General features: G+C 43.4%; 2 protein-coding genes across 7 annotated transcripts in view; one reads left to right on the plus strand and one right to left on the minus strand.

Annotated features, from left to right (window-relative positions):
- Nucleotides 1-25,901, minus strand: part of AFG2B (AFG2 AAA ATPase homolog B) — a 287,286-nt gene that overhangs the window by 218,583 nt on the left and 42,802 nt on the right. The gene's annotated exons all lie outside the window — the stretch shown is intronic.
- The window catches only part of ATP8B4 (ATPase phospholipid transporting 8B4 (putative)), a 517,140-nt gene that overhangs the window by 16,629 nt on the left and 474,610 nt on the right, over nt 1-25,901 (plus strand). For 5 of the 6 annotated variants that reach the window (XM_056572217.1, XM_056572215.1, XM_056572212.1 and 2 more), the window contains exons 2-3: nt 4,574-4,643; nt 19,437-19,504. In XM_056572217.1, the coding sequence (XP_056428192.1) occupies nt 19,477-19,504 (28 nt within the window). In that variant the 5' untranslated portion in view covers nt 4,574-4,643; nt 19,437-19,476. Of the gene's footprint in view, nt 1-207; nt 229-4,573; nt 4,644-19,436; nt 19,505-25,901 lie in introns of those variants that run through there. The other variant, XM_056572214.1, reaches the window with a different exon arrangement.

The raw sequence follows: 25,901 nt of genomic DNA on the forward strand, positions 1-25,901 counted from the left end.
TAATGAAAAAACATAGAACTCAGTGCATGTACTTGGCCCTTATATGGTCCTAGGCTTTACATATGTATAACAGACAATATTTCCTTTCCCAGCAGTGTGTCCAAATCTCTATAGGGTACATTGCAAAGAATGACCACATCAACCGCTCTTTCATTTTAACCCTGTGTGCTGGAGTTTATTGGGTTCAAAGGGTGTTGGAGTACATAGAGTTAAAATGCCACAAAATAGGTGAGATGTGTGGAAATAATTATGCATATTTTTATAAGATACTTTCAAAAGGGATATAATTTGAGTTAGGATAGTGCTATGGATATACACAGCTATTTTTCCACTGTGATATTTGGGTCTTACAGTATATACTCGAGTATAAGCCGACCCAAATATAAGCTGAGGCCCCTAATTTCACCCCAAAAACCTAGGAAAACTTTTATTGACTCAAGTATAAGCCTAGGGTGGGAAATACATCATCCCCCCCCCCTGTCATCATCCAGACCACATGTCCATATCACCCCCTGTCATCATCCAGACCCCCCTTTTGTTGTCTTCTCACCTCCCCAGTTGTTGCTCTAGTAGCTGCTGGGACTGTCCGGGGATGGCGAGCCGGGCTGTCCATCTTCACTGCAGGGACTGTCCGCATTCCTGTGGGGAGGGTGAGCCGGTCCAGGCCTTCCATCTTCACCGGGAGGCCCTCTTCTCTGCTCCGGGCCGTCCCTGTACTAGCTGTGCTGCATTGATGCCGCCCGCAGGGACGTCCGTGCGCAACAGACATGTGATGTCAGGGGCGTCCCTGCGTGGCCGCATCAATGCTGCGTCACTAGTCCAGGGACAGCCCGGAGCAGAGAAGAGGGCCTCCCGGTGAGGATGGATGGCCTGGACTGGCTCACCCTTCCCACCAGAATGCTGATGGTCCCTGCAATGAAGATGGATGGCCTGGTGCCATTATTATTATTATTTTTGGTTCACTCGAGTATAAGCAGAGAGTGGCGTTTTCAGCACGATAAATTGAGTATAAGTTATATATGATCATCCTATGTTGATTCAGTACTTGGAAAATGAGATAATTGTCAAGTTTGGCCATTGTACATTGTGTGATGGATTTAGGGTATGTTCACATGGGCAACTACACCTCCAAAATCAGCATTGATTTTGTACTGATTTTGATGTTTTTTTTTTACATGTGACTCTTCAGGCATTTTTGGTTGTTTTCCCAAACCTTGTGCTATTTATTTATTTAACATTTTCCATTGAAGTCATTTTTTGATAACAAGGTAAGAGTAGGTTGCGAAGTGCTCATCAGTAAATGTCACAATATATGTTTAAATAATGACAAAAAGAGCATGTTACAAATGTATGTTAAAAAAATAAAAAACACCAAAATTGCTTGCAAAGAATTCATGGAATATAATATTTAAAAAAAAAATGATGCATGTGAAGGAGGCCTTAGGGAGTATGTCTTCATTTACACAGGAATAGTATGACTCCTTCATGTCAGGGAAAAGCAGAAATTCCTTCCTATTAGAACAACTTAATTACCTTACTCTGATGGAAATGGTGCCCGTATTTGTTAGTAAATTTACAGCTCACATGTAAAGCTGTAATAAGCCTTAAATGGGCACTGTCAGATACAAAAACTTTTTATATGTTGGAAATCTTGGCAAAACATTAACCTTTCTAATATACTTCACAATAAAATATTTACTTTTTATAGAAATCAGGGCCTATAAAATCATTGCTTTGTCCAAGCTGAAGCACAGGCATGGACAAAGTCTAGTAAGGCTGGGTTCACATCACATTTTTACCAATACGGGACCGCATACGACTGGGGGGAGCTAAAACCTTTGCTCCTGTATCTCTGCCGTATGCCGCCTGTATGTAATTCATTTCAATGAGCCGGCCAGAGTGAAACGCCCCATATGCGGTTTCCCCACCGCACCTAAAATCGACCACGGTTTGAGGTGCCGTGGAAAACCGCATACGGGGCAAAAATGAGCCAACCGCAGTCAGCGCCTCACTCTGGCCGGCTCCTTGAAAGAATTACATACGGGTGGCACACGGCAGGGATACGGGAGCGCAAGGTTTTTGCTCCCCCCACTGTATGCGGTCCTGTATTGGTAAAAATGTGATGTGAGGGTGGGCTAGCACTCCTCTTTGCTCTCTCTTTTCTGATAGGTCTCCTCTGTGCTCTCTTCTGTCTGATAGCACTCCTCTGTGCTCTCTTCTGTCTGATAGCACTCCTCTTTGCTCTCTCCTGTCTGATAGCACTCCTCTGGGCTCTCTCCTGTCTGATAGCACTCCTCTGGGCTCTCTCCTGTCCTGTCAGGCATATGCGTGCTAGCCCACCCTCACTTACTGGACTTTGTCCATGCCTTTGTTTTAGCATGGATAAAGCCATGATTTTATAAGCCATGATTTCTATAAAAATAAAATATTTATTTTCCTTATTAAAGGTTGTTTTTTGTAAATCAGCTGATGCCAGAAAGTTAAACAGATTTGTAAATTATCTTGATGCTGAAGAAAAAGTGAAAAAAGTCGTCAAACTCACCAAACTCACTCTCCCCCCTTTTGCACCAGTTTTTATATGTGAGTATGCAATAAAGAAACAACCCTGAAAAAGAAGTCCATGGTGAGTTTGCCGACTTTTTTCACTTTTTTTTTCTGCTTCAAGATATGTGATTTGCTATTACTAGTCAGAGCACCACCATCACTTCGGGGAACACTCCTACACGTCCCATAGTCCAAGTCCGTGTGAATATCAGCAGCAGTGCAGGACCTAGCACTTTTTCTTTAAAGATTTGTAAATTACTTCTATTAAAAATTCTTAATCCTTCCAGTACTTATTAGTGGCTGTATACTACAGAGGAGATTCTTTTCTTTTTGGATTTCTTTTCTGTCACGACCACAGTGCTCGCTGCTGACACCTCTGTCCCTGTCAGGAACTGTCCAGAGCAGGAGAAAATCCCCATAGCAAACACATGCGGCTTATGACAGTTCCTAAAATGGACAGAGGTGTCGGCAGAGAGCACTGTGGTTGTGACATGAAAGAAATCCAAAAAGAAAAGCATCTCCTGTAGTATACAGCTGCTAAGAAGTACTGGAAGGATTGAGAATTTTTAAAAGAAGTAATTTACAAATCTGTTTAACTTTCTGCCATCAGTTGTACCCGGACTACCCCTTTAAGTATATTAGAAATTTGAATGTTTTGCCAAGATGTACAACATATAAAAAGTTTTTGTATCTGACAGTGCCTATTTAATCTTGGACAGTAAGGTTATGTTCACACGGCGGAATGTCCGTGTCCGCTGGAATATTCTGCACACACATTCTGCTGCATACGTTTATTTCAACGGGATTCTGCTGCACTGTGCATATGGCTGAATTTCTGTGGCAGATGTTTCTGCCACAGAAATCCCGATTCAGGCATCTGCAGAAAGAATAGACATGTACATTTTATTTTTTATTTTTTTAGAAAGCTGAACAAATGAAATTTTTTTTTCTCAGCTCATGCATTAGTAGCAGTACAATTGGATACCAAGGTAATATGCGGCCTTCCAGCAGTGTATTAGCTTATATATTTGTTTGCGACTTTTAGTGATTAGATCCCCCCCCCCACACTTATATAACGATATTTCAGAGACTTTTTAATGGATGTTCAGTCAGTAGAGACTTTTTCTTAGACAGTGATAGGATTTTATAATGTCTGTAACATTTGTGCACGAATACCATGGAAAATTAGGTGGAAAAAGTAAAAAGTCTTACATCTACGGTATTACAAAAGATGCAAGAGCAATTAATAATATTAATAGAAATTGTATTTGTTTTAAAAATAAAATAAAAAATGAAACAATCACAAAGGTACTATTTATAAAATTTCTCCAAAATTTGTGTCAATTTACAAAAAAAATTGTGAAGACAAGGATAAATAATTTTTAGAAAATAAGCAGCAAAATAAGCTGCACTTGCGCTACGTGGGATCGTACCCTTACACCACATTCGGTCCATTGAAATATGTATCCATATGATGGATCCAAATGATGCATCCACTTGATATATGCAGTGGTATACATCAGCATACAGGTCGGTGAGTTTTCTGACGTATACCATAAGTGTTAAGCTAGTTCAGATCTGAATCTAGTCTGTTTAGACCTGTTTTTTTTTTTTTTTTGCAGCTCTCCCTTCATTTTTTGAGTAAGATCATCCAGAAATATTTATATATCTAGTAACTATGTATAATAGGCATAATGAGTTCTTATTTTTTCTATTGATGTTTCTGTATATGTCACATTAGAACAAAAATTGCAGAGATGAACAGCAGTAATATGGTCCTGTACACATCAAATTTAGTATCCTGTGTACAGGGCAGGGAATTCCACTTACATGTAAAGATTAGGTTAACACAGGATATGATGCTGACAAACTGTACATCAGCTTCTCTGTATGGGTGATTTTATTGATATACTGTAACTATATGACAAACCTTACATGTGTGTGCCTGTATCATTTATCATTAAAAGATAGAAGAGATTGTATATGCTGCTAATTTTAAAGAGTATTTTATGTTCTCTTTATGTTACAGCTGCTGTCATCTTCCAATGTCTTCACTGGGACCTTAAGAGATAGGATCTATCTTCATGAAGATGCACCAGGTAATTTACTATCATAAATGAATAATATGTATCAGTTTTTATTATGTCTTGGTGTTACTTTAATTATCATCACATTTGCTTACTGTCTGATCCTCGGGGGCCCTGCATTTTTCAGAGAGCCCCAGCTCTCCCTGTGCATGGAGCAGTGGGGATGGCACACTCTCCATGCACTGTCTATAAGAGTGCCAGAGCTACACATGAGCTGTACTCTTATATATCTGTCACTCCCATAGATTTTGCAAAAAATATGATACAGTAGCAAGGAGTGAAAAGGGGCTGTCTTATTGATTCACTTGATTCTGAAGGCATTTAAGTAAAATGTTATTAATCATGCTAGAATGTCAAGTCAGACAGAAACTTTGGATAAAATGTCCAGACATCCATTACTGTAAAACACCACACCATAACTTTTAGACTGTGTATGCTTACATGGGCAAAAAACTGTACGAGGAAAAAAAAAACTCAAAATAAGTTTGAAATTTGCTGTGTGGATTTTGATGCTGATTTTAAAAAGTACCTGTCATCAAACCATATTTTCTAAACTAACTCAGATTATATGCCTTAACAACTCCTAACACCCCTCCTGCCCTTAATGTTTTTTCCGAGCTTTAAAAAGCTCTGTTTCATACCTTTCCCCTTGCTCACATTGTGTGAAGGGGCATTTTCCAGCAGGTGAAACATCACTGAAGCCTATGAGAGCTGTTCCTCGCCATACACCGCAAGCACTGAGTTTGGTCTCCTGCCAGGCTTCATTTTTTAAAACAATGTACATTAGAAAGGTTTTTATTTGCCACAAGGAGTGCAATAGGAAAAATTTGTTTTAATGACAGGGCCCATTTAAAAAATACATACACAAAAAAACCACACATACACATTAAAGAGAACCTGTCACCAAACTAAACTTTTAATATATTGTTCCTTATGTTATTATAAGACACTTTGCTATTTACTTGCTGTTAAAATTCTCAACCTATATGCTTTTAATGTGATTGAAAAAATGCCCACTAGGTGGCTCTGCTCTGTTCCCTGTGAAAGTCAAACAGTTAGGTGTCTCCCTACTTGTCCAGAGCACATTTCCCCCTATCTCTTGAACAGATTTTGGACTCCTGCTGGCCGGGCAGAAGTCTAAAATCAGGAAATGTATTCTGGAGTGCTGAGGGGGTGTTCAGCCTTAGCCAATCATAGCTCATCTCACACAGAACTGCTCTGGTCTTGGTGTAGTAGAGTGAGGGAGGAACTTCTCCCCTGTATGGCTTCAGATGATGTCACGCCTGCTGGGGAACGCCCCTTCCCAGTCTGTAAATCTGAGTAGAAAATACAGAGCAATATCAAGGTAGAAAACTAAAAAAAAAAAAAAAAAAAAAAAAATAAAATAAAGACGGGTGGTTTATCATAATGGGGGCAGTGAACTGGGAGGATTATAACATTTAATAAGATTATGACAGGTACTCTTTAAAGCATCTGAAGTATAAGTTAGACTTTGAGAAACTCATCGAACCACCCGTGAGGTGATCGTGGGGGTCAGATGAGTCAAGATGGCTACTGAAGCTCTGCACACCTGCACCTGCTCAACTGCTGTGGCGATCTTCTTCCATGGTCTGCCTTCTGGCAGACTATAAAAGTAGATAACCGATATCCCTGTTCAGTGCTATGCCTATGCATAGCACTGAACAGTATTAGCAATCAAAAGACTTATCCACTATCCACCTGACCCCCCCCCCCCCCCCCCGCGATCTCCTGTACGGGCCCCAGCTCTGCCGCGGCTCTCCCTGTGCAGGAGGTGTGTCGGCCGCATTTTAAAGGTGTCATTACAAAGTACAATTGGTTGTACAAAAAAAGAGTTATACCTCTTAAAAGAGAAGGAGGAAAAACAAAAATTCATAAGTGAAAATTCGCTAGAATGGGCTGTGTCCTTAACCCAGGGCACAGCCTGTTTTTACCTTAAAGGGGTACACCGGTGGTCAACGTGTTTTTCCGTTTTTGACTTACCCTATTTTTTTGTTTCTTTTCTATTCTTGTTGTTTAGTCTACTCTATTTCCGTTCTTTGTTGTCTTTTTATCCCCCACTTTTTTTTTCCTATCTTTGCTTCTATTTCCTGTTTCTTGTTGTGCTGAAAACTACAAATCCCAGCATGCCACATGCCTTGCTGGTTTCTGGCGGCTCCTTTTTTTTTGTTTGTTTGTTCCACCCTTTACCCATCCTACTATTTTCCCGGGTCAGCCCCCTTATACACAGCATACACACACAAAAGGGAATACAATTCCCAGCATGTGTCATTCAGGAGTCTTCAGTCTGTGGTATAACACCAACATGCTGGCCTCTGTAGTCTCCTGGGGGTTGTAGTTCACCACACCTCTGTAGGGCATACACCAGTGTTTCCCAACCAGGGTGCCTCCAGGTGTTGCAAAACTACAACTCCCAGCATGCCCTGACAGCCTTTGGGCATGCTAGGAGTTGTAGTTTTGCAACAGCTGGAGGCACGCTGGTTGGTAAACACTTGTGTAACATGATGTGTATGCTGAATAGGCTAGAACAGTGTTTCGCAACCAGTGTACCTCCAGCTGTTGCAAATCTACAACTCCCAGCATGCCAAAAGTCTGTCCAGGCATGCTGGGAGTTGTAGTTTTGCAACAGCTGGAGGCACACTGCTTTGTAAACACTAGCATACACCCACACACACAACAGGGACTACAACTCCCAGCATGTGTAATTCAGTAGTCCCCCCTCCCCTCCCCCTTCACATATAGGGGGAGATTTATCAAAACCTGTTCAGAGGAAAACTTGCTGCTTTCATTTTTATGAAGGCCTGTGAAAAATGAAAGAAGCAATCTGATTGGTTGCTATGGGCAACTGGGCAAATTTTCCTCTGCACAGGTTTTGATAAATCTCAACCATAGAGATCATTCCCAGTATGAGATTTATTCTCCTGCAGTCCATACATCCCCAGCCCGTGCACTTTCTCATCCACCCTTCAGATAACACTTATCTTCTCTGTGAGGTCCTTCTCCTGTGCAGACCTGCGTCCTTAGAATACAGAGCAGGGGGAGGGGAGGTGAGGAGCTGTGTACTCAGCTGGATGAGATGAGGGGGCGTGGCTTATTCCTCTCATGCAGACAGAGAAAAAAAAAAAAAAGCTGTGACATCTTGTCCACAACAGACTCAGAACTGTGGACAACAGTAAAAGAAAACCCTCTGAACTACAGAACTTCCTGCCCAACAAACAGGTAAGAAAAAGACATACATGCTGCCAAAACATATAACACATGTATATTGCAAAAAAACAAAACTTACAAAGAAGATGCCATATAGTCAAAAAAATTAACCACCGTAGTACCTCTTTAACCTCTTCAGGACATAGGGCGTATGGATACGCCCTGAATCCCGAGTCCTTAAGGACCGAGGGCGTATCCATACGCCCGTGGGAATTCCGGCCCCCACCGCTAGCCGGTTGGGGACCGGAGCCGGATGCCTGCTGAAATCGTTCAGCAGGCATCCCGGCATATCGCCCAGGGGGGTCATTATGCCCCCCCATGTCGGCGATCGTCGCAGATCGCTGGACAATTCAGTCCAGCGATCTGCGGCGATTCCGGGTCAATCGGGTCTCCAGTGACCCGGTGACCCGTAATTACTGGCTGTTCGGGGCCGTCTCTGACGGCCCCGAACAGCCAGAGCCTGCAGGGGTGAGGTGGCACTGGTGCCACCTCACGATCGCCCTGATTCGTCGGCCGGATTACCGGCCGACCAATCAGGGCGCCTGCTGCGGGTGTCACTCCCGCACCCGCTCCGCCCCTCTTCTGGAGGACGTGAGCGGGTGCGGGACGTGCACCCCGGGTGCTGGGGACCCCGATCCCCGGCGCCCCTGTTGGGATCGGGGCCCCAGGAGCAGCTGCGGCGGCGGGACTGACCTGCAGCGTCTGGATCGTTGGAGGTGAGTGACAGCCTCCTGCTGTTGCTTAGCAACAGCTCCCAGCATGCAAAAAGGGCATGCTGGGAGCTGTAGTTATGCAACAGCAGGAGGCAGACCACCACAACTCCCAGCATTCCCTTATGGGCATGCTGGGACTTATGGTTTTGCAACAGCTGGAGGCACATTCTTTCTATGGAAAAGTGTACCTTCAGCTGTTGTGTAACTACAACTCCCAGCTTGCACAAACAGCTAAAGTGCATGCTGGGAGTTGTAGTGGTGCATCTGCTGGTTGCATAACTACAACTCCCAGCATGCCCGTTGGCTGTCGGTGACTGCTGAGAGTTGTAGTTTTGCAACAGCTGAAGGCACACTGGTTGTGAAACTCAGAGTTTTTTTTTACCTAACTCAGTGTTTCACGACCGGTGTGCCTCCAGCTGTTGCAAACTACAACTCTCAGCAGTCACCGTACACCATGCACCGTACATGCTGGGAGTTGTAGTTTTGCAACAGCTGGAGGCACACTGGTTGTGAAACACTGAGTTAGGTCACAAACTCAGTGATACATAACCAGTGTGCCTACAGTTGTTGCAAAACTGCAACTCTCAGCAGTCACTGACAGCCAACGGGCATGCTGGGAGTTGTAGTTATGCAACAGCTGGATGTCCCCCCCCCCCCCCCCCCCAATGTGAACGTACAGGGTACACTCACATGGGCGGAGGATTACAGTAAGTATCTGGCTGCAAATTTGAGCTGCCGCAAACTTTCTGCTGCAGCTCAAATTGCCAGCGAGAAATTACTGTGAACCCCCGCCCGTGTGACTGTACCCTAAAAACACTACACTACCACAAAAAATAAAATAAAAAGTAAAAAACACTACATATACACATACCCCTACACAGCCCCCCTCCCCTCCCCAATAAAAATGAAAAACGTCTGGTACGCCACTGTTTCCATAACGGAGCCTCCAGCTGTTGCAAAACAACTCCCAGTATTGTCGGACAGCCGTTGACTGTCCAGGCATGCTGGGAGTTTTGCAACAGCTGGAGGCACCCTGTTTGGGAATCACTGGCGTAGAATACCCCTATGTCCACCGCTATGCAAGTCCCTAATTTAGGCCTCAAATGCGCATGGCGCTCTCACTTTGGAGCCCTGTCGTATTTCAAGGCAACAGTTTAGGGTCACATATGGGGTATCGCCGTACTCGGGAGAAATTGTGTTACAAATTTTGGGGGGTATTTTCTGCTTTTACCCTTTTTTTAAATGTAAAATTTTTGGGAAACCAAGCATTTTAGGTAAAAAAAAAAATTTTTTTTTACATATGCAAAAGTCGTGAAACACCTGTGGGGTATAAAGGTTCACTTAACCCCTTGTTACGTTCCCCGAGGGGTCTAGTTTCCAAAATGGTATGCCATGTGGTTTTTTTTTTGCTGTTCTGGCACCATAGGGGCTTCCTAAATGCGGCATGCCCCCAGAGAAAAATTTGCGTTCAAAAAGCCAAATGTGACTCCTTCTCTTCTGAGACCTGTAGTGCGCCAGCAGAGCACTTTTCACCCCCATATGGGGTGTTTTCTGAATCGGGAGAAATTGGGCTTCAAATTTTTAGGGGTATTTTCTGCTATTACCCTTTTTAAAAATAAAAAATTTTTGGGAAAACAAGCATTTTAGGTAAAATTTTTTTTTTTTTTTTTTACATTTGCAAAAGTCGTGAAACACCTGTGGGGTATTAAGGTTCACTTTATCCCATGTTACATTCCCCGAGGGGTCTAGTTTCCAAAATGGTATGCCATGTGTTGTTCTGGCACCATAAGGGCTTCCTAAAGGTAACATGCCCCCCAAAAACCATTTCAGAAAAACGTACTCTCCAAAATCCCCTTGTCGCTCCTTCCCTTCTGAGCCCTCTACTGCGCCCGCCGAACACTTTACATAGACATATGAGGTATGTGCTTACTCGAGAGAAATTGGGCTACAAATACAAGTAAAAATTTTGTCCTTTTACCCCTTGTAAAAATTCAAAAATTGGGTCTACAAGAACATGTGAGTGTAAAAAATGAAGATTGTGAATTTTCTACTTCACTTTGCTGCTATTTGTGTGAAACACCTAAAGGGTTAAAACGCTGACTGAATGTCATTTTGAATACTTTGGGGGGTGTAGTTTTTATAATGGGGTCATTTATGGGGTATTTCTAATATGAAGACCCTTCAAATCCACTTCAAACCTGAACTGGTCCCTGAAAAATACTGAGTTTGAAAATTTTGTGAAAAATCGGAAAATTGCTGCTGACCGTTGAAGCCCTCTGGTGTCTTCCAAAAGTAAAAACACGTCAATTTTATGATGCAAACATAAAGTAGACATATTGTATATGTGAACCAAAAAAAAATGTATTCGTAATATCCATTTTCCTTACAAGTAGAGAGCTTCAAAGTTAGAAAAATGCTAAATTTTCAAATTTTTCATCAAATTTACGGATTTTTCACCAAGAAAGGATGCAAGTATCGACAAAAATTTACCACTATGTTAAAGTAGAATATGTCAGGAAAAAACAATCTCGGAATCAGAATGATAACTAAAAGCATTCCAGAGTTATTAATGTTTAAAGTGACAGTGGTCAGATGTGCAAAAAACGCTCCGGTCCTTAAGGCCAAAATGGGCTCCGTCCTGAAGGGGTTAATGACCAAGCCCAATTTTTCAAATTTGGCCTGTGTCTCTTTAAAGAATACCTATCATCAACTAAGCTGTCCCCAATCTGTCCCTGACTCTCGCTGACTCTATCCCTGTCTATAATTTTTACCCAAAACCCCATATAAATACCTTTTTTAGATCCCCTGTGGCTGCTCAGGCTCCTGCCGTGAACGAGGGAGGAAGGGGGCGTGGCCCGGCAGGCTTGACATCATCTGAAGCCTGTCAGTCCGCTCTTCCGCCCTTCACCTTCTTTAACAAGATCTCCCCGGCAAGGTGAGTTAGCGCAGCAGCATTGCGGGACTTGTACGCTCTGTGTCCCGAAGCAGTCATTCATTGTCCCTTAGTGCAGCAGCACGTCGGGACTGAACTGCTCTGTGTCCCGACGTGCTGCCTTGCTGCTATGGGACAATGAATGACTGCTTTGGGACACAGAGTGCACAAGACCCGATCCTCGTCTGTGCTGCCCTGCGCTACACTGACATTTGGCCAGATGAAGAGGCTGGCCATGTCAGGAGCACCCTTGCTGCAGGCACAGCGCTCGCTCCTTCCTGTCTGATTGACAGGTGGGGGAGCTGCGCTGTGCTCTTCAGTGTCCGGCTTCGCTGAGATTTCGGACTCATACTGCCATGCCAGCATGAGTCCGAACTCTATGCGCCGGAACACGTCGTTTTTTAAAAGTAAAAAAATATATATAAAGATAAATTTTTGTTAATCACATGTAATTAGATAGTTGTTTCCTATACATTGATTAACAAAATATAAAAAGTTTTTTTGGCAACAGGTACGCTTTAAGTGGTAATACCTCTAACATGCTTTTACTTAGCGATGCGATTCTGAGAGTTTTTTCGTGACATATTGTACTTTATATTATTGGTACATCTTTGTTGATTCATGCAGCATTTTTTGTTAAAAACTCCAAAATATTGTGGAAAATTGGCGAATTTCTTTTTTTTTTTCTTTCTTTTTTTTATAATGGCATTCACTGTATGATAAAAAATATTTTTATCCTGTGGGTCGTTACGATTATGGCGATACCCAATTTATATAGCTTTTTTATGTTCTTAAAGGAAAATGGTCACCCGTTCACCCGCACTATAACCCGATACACCAGCGCTGACTTGCGCTTTGAGGCTGGCCCGCCATCTGGATTTAAATATCCATAAGCGCCAGTCACGTGAGCGCTCAGTAGGCACGAGCGCTCATGTTACCAGCTGGAAGAGGGGGACCTTTGAAGGATCGGGGGTCCGGACTGCAGGTAGGTATAGAAATCCGGGACCCCGCATCGGTCTCCTGTTCACCTGCACTATAACCAGGGTATCGCATTATAGTGCGGGTGAACGGGTGACTGTTTTTCCTTTTAACAAAATCCTTTTTTTCACCTTTTCTGTGTCATGTTCTGGCAGCCATACCTTTGCATTTTTTGAGGTTTTTTCTCTGGCCTTTTTTTTTTCTATACTGGGTTCACCGTGCGGGATTAATACCATTATCGGTTTATTGTACAAGTCACTATGGACGTGGTTTGGGCGTTTTTTTATTTTTTGGGTGATTTAATATAGGGTTTTATTGGGAATGGGGCATTTATTTAATTTTGTTTTTCACTTTATCAATTTCTTTAAAAACCTTTAAAATTTTTTACTATTCACTTTTTACAGGTTAAACTATGCTGCAGTACATCTGTACTGCAGCACAGTATAACAGTCAGTAGTACACGGACTAAAGGCCAGCATGATTTACCTCACAGGCTGCCGTACGTGCCATCAGCTGGCCTCCAGCTGTCATGGCAACCAACGGGATCCTGCAGTCACATCGCGGGATCGCGGCTGGTGGACAGGGGGAGCCCCCTCCCCCGTCTACCTCATAGATTCCGCGATCAGGGCTGATCACGGCATCTATGGGGTTAATGCTGCCATCACTGGCACGATGAGGTCTGGGCAGCTGCGATGGGACCCACGGTTGACAACGCATCGAGCTATGAAGGAGATTACTAGTACGTATGCATACATCCAGTTGCGCTAAGTAGCTGGCAACTAGCAATGCATACATCCTAGGGCGGGAAGAAGTTAAAGGGGTACGCCCTAGACATCTTATCACCTATCTAAAGGATAGAGGATAAGATGTCTGATTGGGGGAGCATGATCTCTGTGCACCACCAGGCATTCTCAACAATATATTTAGAAGGCTTGGTGTGGGCAGCCGTGGTCATCACGCCATGCCCACTTGTGACGTCACGACCACAGCCACCCGCACAAAGTGTTCTGAACATAATGTTCAGAATGCCAGGTGCTGCACGGAGATTGTGGGGGGTCCCAAAGGCCTAACCCTGCAATCAAAAATCTTATCCCCTGTCCTTTTGGATAGGGGATATGATGTCTAGGGGCGGAGTACCACTTTAAGTTGTAAGATTTGTGTAAAAAATGTAATTTTTGTGTAGGTATCAAATAATAAATCTAAAAGATTTTGAGAAAATCATGTGATCATGTCCAGTTTATCTGGTTTAAATGGGGTTATCCAGCATTAAAAAAAAAACTGATTTTTTCATAAAACAACACCACACCTGTCCGCAGGTTGTTTGTGGGATTGCAGCTCAGTTCTATTGGCGTAATAGGGACCAAGGTGAAATACCACACTCAATTTGCAGACAGTTATGGTGCTATTTTTGGAAGAAATTAGCTTATTTTCCTATTGCTGAATAATCCCTTTTATGGTGTATTCACACGTACAGTATTCTGCGCAGATTTGATGTGCAGGATTTTCTGCTGCAGATTTCAATGTAAACTAAATGACTAAACACAGCTTCAAATCCTTCACATCAAATCTGCGCAGAATACTGTACGTGTGAATAGACCCTTAGGCTGGAATTACATTTTACAGAAAAATGCCATACTCTCTGAAGGGTGTTGTTTTTTTGGGCTAAAAATACTGTGGCCCGATGTATAAGCTTGGATTTAATATGGAATTGTTGTTTTTTTTTTTCTTTTGCCTATTTGATGCATTGTAGGCTCAGGCAGTTTTCCAAAATCACAGCATACTGATATTATGGCGGTTTTTCTTTAAATTTTGGCGCAATGTGGGGCATCATGGGAGTAGAAAATGAGGGGCCAGTTTTTAAAAGTGGTGTGCAATTAAAGCCACAAAACACAGCTTTTGGGGTTGTTTGGGCTTCTTCTAGTAAAGTGTCTCAATTTGTTAATATGTTGCCACAAGAAAATGTGAGCCAAAATTGTCTCATAAAAGCAGACACCAAACTGTTGGATGGGAATAATAAATCTGGGTCATCGTGTGTTTAAAAATGGTGCCTTTATTATCCAAACATTACACAATAGCCATCACATGCCATTAGTACATGTGCCAATTCTATAGGCTCAAGACTCTGACCTTTCCCTGTTTGCAGTGTTATGGACATTAAAAACACAAGTCAATCAGACATGTCAAAAGTTGTTGATCGCACCGGGTCTCACTCCTGAGACAGCAGCTATGGTAAGTTAGCCAGGAAAGCCTGAGCGAGCCATACATTTCTCTGTATAGACTTTCTTGCAGAGAAATGGACGGATCTCTCGGCCAGTTATGAGGGGGGACATTTAGCATCGTTGCTTTGGTAAGCGAGTTCTGTAGGCATCTAGTTTTGCTTATGTATGGCACATTTATCATACTATCACAGGGGGTTGATAAATTTGGCTTACATAAGCAAAAACCAATAAATCACTTTTGAATACCATTTTTTTTTAGCACACATAAGCAAAAACCAATAAATGACTTCAGAACGCCAATTTGCAGCTTTGAAAATGTATATATATATATATATATATATATATATATATATAAAATAAATGCAGAAATACGTCACTCTCAAAAATGTCGTGGGTGCTGGAGTTAGGAATCCCAATCCTTACGTGTATATAAAAGATAAAACTTCGCACACCACTTCTCACGGTGAAGTAGATTTAGATTTTATTAGCAATCCAATAGTTAAACAGTATGACGTTTCGGTCCTACCTGGACCTTCATCAGATCCGGATTGCTGTGGAGGTCAGAGTAAAGAGCCGGCGTATAGCCGTGTGTGGAGGTAGTCTGAAGTGCGACCTATGGTTGCTGGAGGCATCAGGAAAATGCCTCCAGCGACCATAGGTCGCACTTCAGACTACCTCCACACACGGCTATACGCCGGCTCTTTACTCTGACCTCCACAGCAATCCGGATCTGATGAAGGTCCAGGTAGGACCGAAACGTCATACTGTTTAACTATTGGATTGCTAATAAAATCTAAATCTACTTCACCGTGAGAAGTGGTGTGCGAAGTTTTATCTTATATATATATAATGTCTGTTTATTACATTTTTTTAACCACTTTTTTTCCCCTAAATGTACAAACTTTTTTTTACTTCTCATTTCAGTTCTTGTGGATTACTTTAGATTCGGAGGACTACGGTGACCAGTGTTTTTTTTTTTTGTTTTGTTAAATGTTAATAAAATGGTTAACAAGGGCTTTTGGGGATGTGTTTTTTTTTGGAATAGATTTTTTTTTTAAACGTGTTGTTTTTAAAAAAATTTACTTTACAGGCTTAGTAGTGGAAGCTGTCTTATAGATGGAAGCCATTACTAAGCCAGACTTAGTGTTCGCCACAAAAACAGCTAGCGGTAACCCCCAATTATTACCCCGGTACCCACCGCCACAGAAGTGCCTGGAAGAGCCAGTACCAACAGGCCGAGAGCATCAAAAATGGCGCTCCTGGGCCTAGGAGGTAACAGGCTGGCATTATTTAGGCTGGGGAGGGCCAGTAACAATGGTCCTTGCCCACCCTGGTAACCTCAGGCTGTTGCTGCTTGGTTGGTATTTTGTGAGAATAAAAATAGGGGGAACCTTATGCTATTTTTTTTTTTTGCATAAATAATTAAATATAAAAACAAAAAAACGCATAGGGTTCCCCCCATTTTTTATTTTCAGCCAAATAACAACCAAGCAGCAACAGCCTGACATTACCAGGGTGGGCGAGGACCATTGTTACTGGCCCTCCCCAGCCTAAATAAAGCCAGCCTTTTACTGCCTTGGCCCAGGAGTGCCATTTTTGATGCTCCAGGCCTGTTGGTACCGGCACCCCTGAGGCAGTGGGTACCGGGGTAATAATTGGGGATTAGCACCAGCTGTTATTGGGGCTAACTCTAAGCCCAGGCTTAGTAATGGATTCCGTCTATAAGACAGCTTCCACTACTAAGCCTGTCAAGTAAATAATTAAAAAAACACAACACGTTTAAAAAAAAATTATAAAAAAACACCGCCCCACAAGCCCGCGTTAACCATTTTATTAACATTAAACAAAAAGAAAAAAAAACGCTAATCATCGACGCAGTCCACCGAATCTGAAGTAGTCTACAGGATACACGGATCTGAAATGAGAAAAAAACCAAACAAGAAATATAGGTTAATACATTTATTTTCACCCACCCCCGCGCATCTCCCGTGCCGCACTACTACAACTACCAGCATGCCCTTACAGTAAGGACATGCTGGGAGTTGTAGTCATGTGGTGCGGGAGATGTGCGGGCGAGTGACAAGCTTGTCACCTACCCCCGCTGCATGACTATAACTGCCAGCATGCCCTTACAGTAAGGGCACACTGGGAGTTGTAGTTGTGCAGCAGAGGGCAGGTGACACGTTTGTCACCCGCCCCACCACACAACTACAACTCCCAGCATGTCCTTACTCTTAAGAACACACTGGGAGTTGTAGTTGTGCAAGCCAGGGAATCGGACGGTAATGCGCTTTGCTCCCTGGCTGGCAGTGATCAGAAAATCACTGTAATTTTCATATTTCCTGCCGGGTCCCATGACATGGCGAGAAATTTGAAATGACAGTAAATTCTGTGGCGTCGTAGCAAAGGGAGCCCAGGCTGACTTAACACTGCAGCCGCCTGGGACTCCCGCTGCCGGGCCGGGAGATGTGCAGGAGCTGTCTTTGCCATCCTTCAGCGTGTACTGCAGCGCTGAGGGATAACGGGGACGGCGCCTGCACATCTCCCAGCCCGTCTGCGGGAGTCCCGGGTGACTGCAGGGTGATGCCAGCCGGGGTTCCTTTTAACATATAATTGAGCCGCAGAGTTTTAGTCCCTAATGTAAGATCAAATTTCCCGCCAGGTCCAATGATTGGCAGCTCAGTCCCAGCCAATGACGGGACCCAGCAGGGAATGTGAAATTACATTAGGGACTCCAAAAAACTCTGCGTCGCCGAGGTATGTTAAAGGGGTTCTCCACTGCCCTGCCTTCCAAAGCTCCGCTCGCAGCATCCGTAAGTTCATTACTCCGAACACTGTGTGCGGGCTTCCGTGTTTGACGCCCCATCAACGAAAGTCTATGGGAAGGGGGCGTGACAGCGGTCGTGCCCCCTTCCCATAGACTTTCTTTGAGGGGGCGGGCGTGACGTGATGAGGGGTGGGCGTGACGTCACAAGGGGCGGCCTCGAACACGGAAGCCCGCACAAAGCGTTCGGAGTAATGAACTTCCGGACGCTGCGAGCTGAGCTCCGAAAGGCAGGGCAGTGGAGAACCCCTTTAAAGGAGCCCGGGCTAGCAGCCGCCCGTACTCCCTCTGATTCTATCCCCGCTACCCTCACTTAATGACAGGGGCACTGACTTACATCTCCCACCCTTGTCTCCTACCCGCCCGTGCCCTGCTACAAGACAACAACTCTCAGCATGCCCTCACTGCAAGGGCATGCTGGGATTTGTAGTCTTGCAACAGGTAGCAACCAGATGGGAGATACGCAGGCGGATGGGATACAAGGTGGGGATGTAAATTGGTGTGATTCGTGATCAGGTAGTCAGAAAAGCAGAAACATAAGCAAAGTTCAAGCTGGTGTAGATTCCTGGAGCTTTTTATTTACATGCGCCTAGATCTGCGACAGTCGCAGTTGATAAATCAGGGTGCACTGGAAAGTGAAAAAACGTCTACGTGAGCAAGATGTCAAAATGAGCGGTGGGATGTAAATAAAGCAAAAGTTTCAAATAAGTGGAGTTGCGCCAAATGTACGTGAAAATAAGTTCTACAAACTTTGATAAATCTGGGCCATGATGTTTTGACTGCATTATTTTGTTAGAGACAGCAGAATGACTTGAATTAGTTTCCAGATAATTCTGGTGAAAGGTAAGGTGTTTTATACTGTACATGGCATCTGTTCCTTTTAACACCTGTCATTGCCTCCATGTATTATTTATGTGTTCGCTGTCACTTACACTGCTTGGCCTGATGACCATCTTGTAGTTCGCCCTAAACTCTTATTTATTTTTCATGCTCAACACTAGTTAGAATGCCTTCAGTTAATTCCTGTATTGGTAAAGTGAATAGCAGTTTTCTACAAATTAGTCATTTATGGCGGAAAGTAAAGTGCAAGAGTAAAGACAGGAACCTTTTTTTGTTGTTGCATATTTTTGCTCTCTGGTGACATCTCTGTCCATTTTAAGAGAAAATCCCCATAGCAAGCATATGCTGCTCTGGTCAGTTTATGAAATGGACAGAGATGTCAGCAGAGAGCACTGTGCTTGTGATTCAGCAGAGAGCACTGTGTTCCAAAAAGAAAATTATTTCCTCTGTATTGTTAGGCAGCTTATAAGTACTGGAAGGATTAAGATTTTTTATAGAAGTAATTTACAAATCTGTTTAACTTTCTAGCACAAGTTGATTTAAAAGAAAAAAGTTTTCCACCGGAGTACCCCTTTAACGTCTCTGTGGGTTTTGTCTTGTCTTTACATCCCTGTTGCTTGCTGGTCACATCGTGACTCAGTCCTTCACGTACATGAGTGCTTGTGGTTTTACCAAGTATTGCCATAATTTATTTCAGTTATAGTTTAAGATGAGAAAATGAATAACCACTATGTAGGCAGAGCCTTTCCCTTCAGTCATAAGGCAGGAAGCAGCAGCCTGAGATTGAGTACAACAAGCCCTCAGACATAGACTGGGAATATTTTCTCTTTTGTTTGCATGTGAGTTTTATACTCTTGTAGGTTTTCTCCATTCCCAAGACATTTCATATAGATATTTAAAACTTTTAATCACATTAGCTTTTTCTTAATACAAATCATATGATTGCTTTATGTAAGGAGAATTATTTAAATAACATGTACATATAATAATTTTTTTTTCCTGGTTTGCTCTTTCATTGTTAGTGTTATGTATATAAGACCTTTATTGTGTTAATGTACATGTTTTTATTTACAGGTTATACAGTAGCTTTGTGGGGAGTTGACCAGATTCGACAATGTTTTGTAATAAGACGAAAGTTCTTGGTAGGTACTTTTTTCAGTAAAAATCTTTTATATATGCATTTACATTATGGCAGTTGCATTGTGCTGGGTAGCCAACCATAATTTGTGCTTAATTTATAATTGGTACAAGTTAATGCTTATGTTCATAAGGTTGAAAAAAGACCAGAGTCCATAAAGTTCAACCTTTATCTCTATTGTGAAGCTTTAAAGGTCAGCGACCACCAGTGGACAGAAAAACCAGAATGATGGCGCTAATCTGAAGGGCTCCAAATAAACTAATTTATTGCATACAACTAATTAAAACATTCTAAAGCAACACATTTCTAACCCAGACAGTTTTTTTTTTTATTCAAGTAATTGGATATCTGATTAACTGTCCAGGTTAGAAACACAATGTTTTAATAAATTTTATGCCATAAATTAGGAATCCTTCAAATTAGCACCATCATTCTGGTTTTTCTGTCCACTGGTGGGCGCTGACCCTGTGAAGCTTCAGGTTGTGCCGTTTTTTTCCCATTGCATTCCTTGGGTCTGAAAAGGCTGCTATCATCATCCATCCAAGTTTATCGTTGTGTAGTTGTTGGGCCCCCAGCACAACATCATTTGTTAAGCACATTACTAGTATTAGTATCCATTTGGTTAATGTTCTTGGAGATAAACTCCAATGGCCTATAATTCATCAGTTCCCTAAAACTCAAGAAGGTCATCACTAACATATGTATAAACAATTTTGTTCCATGTTTTTTTTTTATTGAATTTTGATGCAGTCATTACTTTTTTTTTCTTCACTGTTCAAGACCAATTTGGGATACACATAGTGTAATGAATAACTTTTATTAATTTTTGGAGGAAAAGTAAGAAAGAAAATAGCCTTATGAACATACGCTGTAAATGTATAGCGCTTTTGCAAGCTACTTTGTTCAAAGCACTGTACATTTACAGCGCGGCCACTTAGCAAGTGCAGGAGCTGCGCTCGCATCATAGTGGGTGAGTTCCTTCTGCTATTAGCCTGCTGATGTCTGCGATCATGCTGATGTCTTCAATTAACCCTCAAATTCCATGATCATTGCAGATCACAGCATCTATAGGAAAAATAGAGGCGCCAGTGTGTTCAGGGTACAGCTTTTTTTAATAGCAACTGTTGCCTGGACATCCTGTACAGACCAGGTGGTGACTTAAGGCAACGGGAAGCCTAACCTGTATACAGAGATATCTGCTCTGTTCTCATAACATGAGGGTGCTCTGATCTGCCCTTTCTCCAACTGTCCCATGACACAGTGGAAGATAGTACAGAAGGGGGATGTACAATTACTCCCACCATCCCATAGACCTATAGGCTGTAATACGGTCGGGATGGGGTGGGGGGGTGGTGGTACAGGTCATTGCAACAGGATGATCACTAACCCCTACAGCCTCACTTGGGACCATTCACCTATCCAGTGCACACGAGGGCACGCTGCGCCTGCAGGCTGCGCTTCGGGGATATATGAGGTGTAATAACCATTGAGCATCGACTTCATTTGCTAATCCCATAATCCCCTGCCCCCGGATAACAGAGCCATGAGTCACCATCACAGTGCCGTAGCCATGCTGTGCTGGTACCTCAAAGGTCAGAACTAAAGCGAACAGCACCTCACATCTCCACTTCCTGGACCTCATTGTGATAAAGGAGATCCCTATGCATCCATCTTTCGAGGTCTCCACACTAACTACAGCATTGCATACACAGCCAGAAGGATATGCGGCTTCCGGCAGGGACAGATGGAGAGGACATGCATTCTGCATGTGCCCAAAACCATGCTCTGTTTAAGCAATAGCTGTCACCTCAGTGTAAGCACTTAACCCTTTCCTGCCTGAAGCTTCGTTAAGTGGACCCCCTGGGGCGGGGGGAAAGGTAAGTTTAGGCAGGTTATACACTTCCAGCTGTTACCATGTACTTCCACAATTTTTGCCTGGACAGCCTAAGGCCAGGTTCACACTTGAGATGCTTCCGAGCACAGCCAGCGCTAACTGAATCAATCCGCGCTAGTACTGCCCAAACATTGCTGTGTCCATAGACGGCAGTGTCTGTGGTGGAGTGGATTTTGCCAGAAAGTTGAGCAGGCTCAATGTTCTGGCGGAATTTTTTGCTCAACCAGAAAATTTTGCTCAACCAGAAAACCCATTCACCTGCATGTTAAAGGGTTACTCCGCCCCTAGACATTTTATCCCCTATCCAAAGTATAAGGGATAAGATGTCTGATCGTGGGGGCCCCGCTGCCGGGAACCCTCGCAATCTCTCCTGCAGCACCCGCTTGTCATTAGCTGCACAGAGCGATGGCTCGTGATACAGGGGCCAGAGTATCGTGTTGTCACGGCCCTGCCCCTTCAATGAAAACCTATAGGACCCATAGACTTACATTGAGGGGGTGGGGCGTGATGTCACAAGGGGTGGAGCGTGATGTTACAAGGGGGCGTGGCGACCCCTGTGGCCTGCACCAGCGTTCGGAACTAAATGTTCTGAATGCTGGGGAGTGGAGTACCCTTTTAAAGTCAAAGGGAGTCTTATTCAAGGTGGAATCTGCATGGAATTTAACACAGACATTCAGCCTTGATTTTCCATAGTGTGAACGTGGCTTTTAGTTGGTGAAATAACTATGACTGCATATATAAGCAAATTGTCTCACAAAGAATAAGTATAACAGCTTAAAGTGTAAAGCTATGTTTAGATGTCAGAAATTCCGCATAAATGCGGAATTTTGCACCGGATCATATTTGGATTATAATTTTCACATGAATTCTGCATGAATCTACAATACACTGAAAAAAAGTGCTTTTTTTCATTACTCAAGTTAAATTTCACATGGAATCCGCACAATATCCGCATTTAACAGAGGAAAAAAAATGTCCCTTTGACTTCATTGGGCTTTCTAAATCTCCAGACAGCTTTGTAGTCTGAGACTTTTGTGAGAATACAGTGATCAGGCTACAAATTCTTTCTAAAGCCCCATACCAATTCATAAATTGCTGGGAGATTTAAACATATATCCTTCCACCAGAGCATGATTGGAGTTAAGCATTAAAGTAAATCTCCTGATTCCTAATCCATACTCTTTAAAAATGGGAGTGATGTGATAAACCTGCTAGGCTTTCATACATTCAAAAGGTTGTGTGGATGTTATTTGAGGTCAGAATTGAAGGCCGAATCCAGTCAGCAGTTTCACAAACTGGGCCACCAACGTAGGCACACATTCATTAAAGATGGTTGGTTGCGCTCGAAGGGGGACTTAGTTTCGGCCAACTGGGCCTGGAGACCTGAGATGTCGAGCATGTTGGCAAACCTCTGAGGGCTTCAGTGGATTTCACTTTTAATGGTGTGATAGCCTGGGGGAGTAGGGTATGGGGAGTGTAGCTGTGCGGTGATTAAAGGGTGCTTGTTAACCCTTGCTATTCGTGACGCCAGGGTGAGGGCTCCTCAGTAATGCTTGTCCTACCGCCACCCTTCCCAAGAGCGATAGGGAGTTAGATAATAATGGAATGTCCACAACCGGAGAGTTTTCTGAAACAGGTGTAACTTTTAGTGAAGATTTTATGCAAGCTTCATGACCGGAACAGTCTCTTTACATACAACTGCTTTCTTGGAGATTGACAAAGGTTGGGACTTAAGCAATTTAGAGTCTTTAAGGTAATGTGCTCTGTTCCACTGGATTTAGGGGATTTAGTTGTGGTCCAGTAGTCATGCTATCTTTAGCGGGGATTAGTTTAGAACTCACGGTTTAGTTCAGCTGAGGCCGGTAGGTTTTCAGCCCTAGCGTGTCTTTGCAAGTTGCGCAGATCCGTCCTGCTAGTCCGGCATCCACGAGAGCAGTAACCAAAGAGAGCGATAATTGGCTACAGCTCCCTTATATGGGCAGGGGCTGGACTAGAGCTAATTGGTCCAATACTGATGTCAATCACCATTTCAAAGGATTATGGGCAACATGTGACCCAAGGACCTCCAAAGGTCCTCCAACATACCATAGAGCAGTGATGGCGAACCTATGGCACGCGTGCCACAGGTGGCACGCCGAGCCCCCTCTGTGGGCATGTGGCCATAGTTCACCATGGATGCCTTTCCGCCGTCTGTCTTGGCGGAATGTCTAAAAATGTATATATATATTTTTTATTTGCGGCTCCGGTCGCTCTATCCCCTCCAGCCACTCTATCCCCCCTTCCTCCAGCCGATCTATCCCCCTTCCTCCGGGCCACTCTATCCCCCTTCCTCTGGGCCACTCCTCCCCCCTTCCCCGGCCGCGCACACTGCTGCGCTAATGGCAGGCGCAGGGGCTGCACTGCGGGTGCGCACGTCTCCTTCCACCTCCTGAGAGGCTCCTGGCCGCAACTCCTGGCGCTGAGTGTACATTCCTCGGCGTGAGGAAGAAGTGGGCGATGGTGCAAAGTTTGCAGCAGATGGGAGTGCACGCGCCCGGCCTCTGACCCCAACATGGCTGCCGCAGGTGAGAAAAGGGCACAAACAGGGGTTAAGCGACCGAGGACGGGAGGGGGGGGGGATGTATGTGTGATGTGTGTAATATGTATGTGTGATGTGTGTAATATGTATGTATGATGTGTGTAAGATGTATGTATGGTGTGTGTATTATGTGTGCATGTGTATATTATGTATGTATGTATGTATTATAAATGTATGATGTTTGTATTTATGCATTATGTATGTATATATGTATTATATATATATATACACATAATGCATAAATACAAACATACATATATACATGTATGTTATGTATGTAGGATGTGTGTATGTATGATGTATTTATGTATGATGTGTATATATATATATATATTATGGATTTGTGTATGTATTATGTATGATGTGCATATGTATGATGTATGTATGATGTATGCATGTACTATATATATATATATATATATATATAAATATGATACATGCATGTACTATATATGTATGATGTTTGTATTATCTACGTATGATGTTTGTATGTATGCATATAGTATGTATTTATGCATTATGTATGTATAATGTGTGTGTGTGTATGGTAGTGTGTTATGTATGTTTGATGTGTGTATGACGTATGTATATATGTATTATGAATCAGAACAAAAGATAAAAGAAAGTTGCCTCCAGCTCTTCCAAAGATAACAGTGCATGTAGTATTAAAACATCAAACCTTTAATCTGTATGCATTAAAAATAGAAAAAGGTGGACATCATAAAAGAAAAGTGAAACTCCAGTGCGCTTCGGGCTACATGTAGCCATGATGAAGAGCTACATTTTGCTCAAAACGTGTTGGAGTTTCGCTTCTCTTTTATGATGTCCACCTTTTTCTATTTTTAATGCATACAGATTAAAGGTTTGATGTTTTAAAGAGGCATCTTTCTTTTTTCCTTTGTTCTGATACACGGGACACAGCCTGCTCTCTGCAGTCATGCTCTTCTACCAGCAAATATACTAAAAACTACTACAGCACTCACCTAGCATCCAACCCGGTAGCTGAAATAACATTTTTTTTAAATTTTTTAAATGTATTATGTATGTATTGTGTATTATATATGTATGTATTATTTAACCCAATCCCCCACACAGCACCCATAGCACCCCTCAAACACACACAGCACCCCCACACACCGCACCCCCAAACACAGCACCTTTAGACACACAGCACCCCTCAAACACACACACGCAGCACCCCCACACACAGCACCTCAGACACACACAGCACCCCTCAAACACACACACACAGCACCTTTAGACACACAGCACCCCTCAAACACAGCACCTCACACACACAGCACCACTCAAACACACACACAATCATTCCCACACACAGCACCTCCAACACACAGCACCCCTCAAACACACACAGCACCCCACAGACACACACACACAGCACCCCTCAAACACACACAGCACCCCACAGAAACACACACAGCACCCCTCAAACACAGCACCTCACACACATTATCCCCACACACAGGACCCCACAAACACACAGCACCCCGAAACACAGCACCTCACACACACAGCACCCCTGAAACACAGCACCTCACACACACAGCACCTCACACACAGCACCCCTCAAACACAGCACCTCACACACAGCACCCCTCAAACACAGCACCTCACACACATCACCCCCACACAGCACCCTACAAACACGCAGCACCCCAAAGACACACACAGCACCCCTGAAACACAGCACCTCACACACATAGCACCCCTGAAACACAGCACCTCACACACACACATCACCCCCACACTCAGCACCTCAGACACACAGCACCCCTCAGGCAAATACACAGCACCCCTCAAACACACATCACCTCTCACACATAGCACCCCACAGACAAACACACAGCACCCCAAAGACACACATAGCACCTCTCAGACACACACAGCACCCCTCAAACATACATCACC

This window comes from Hyla sarda, chromosome 4 (genome assembly GCF_029499605.1).
Source record: "Hyla sarda isolate aHylSar1 chromosome 4, aHylSar1.hap1, whole genome shotgun sequence".
NCBI classification, from domain to species: domain Eukaryota; kingdom Metazoa; phylum Chordata; class Amphibia; order Anura; family Hylidae; genus Hyla; species Hyla sarda.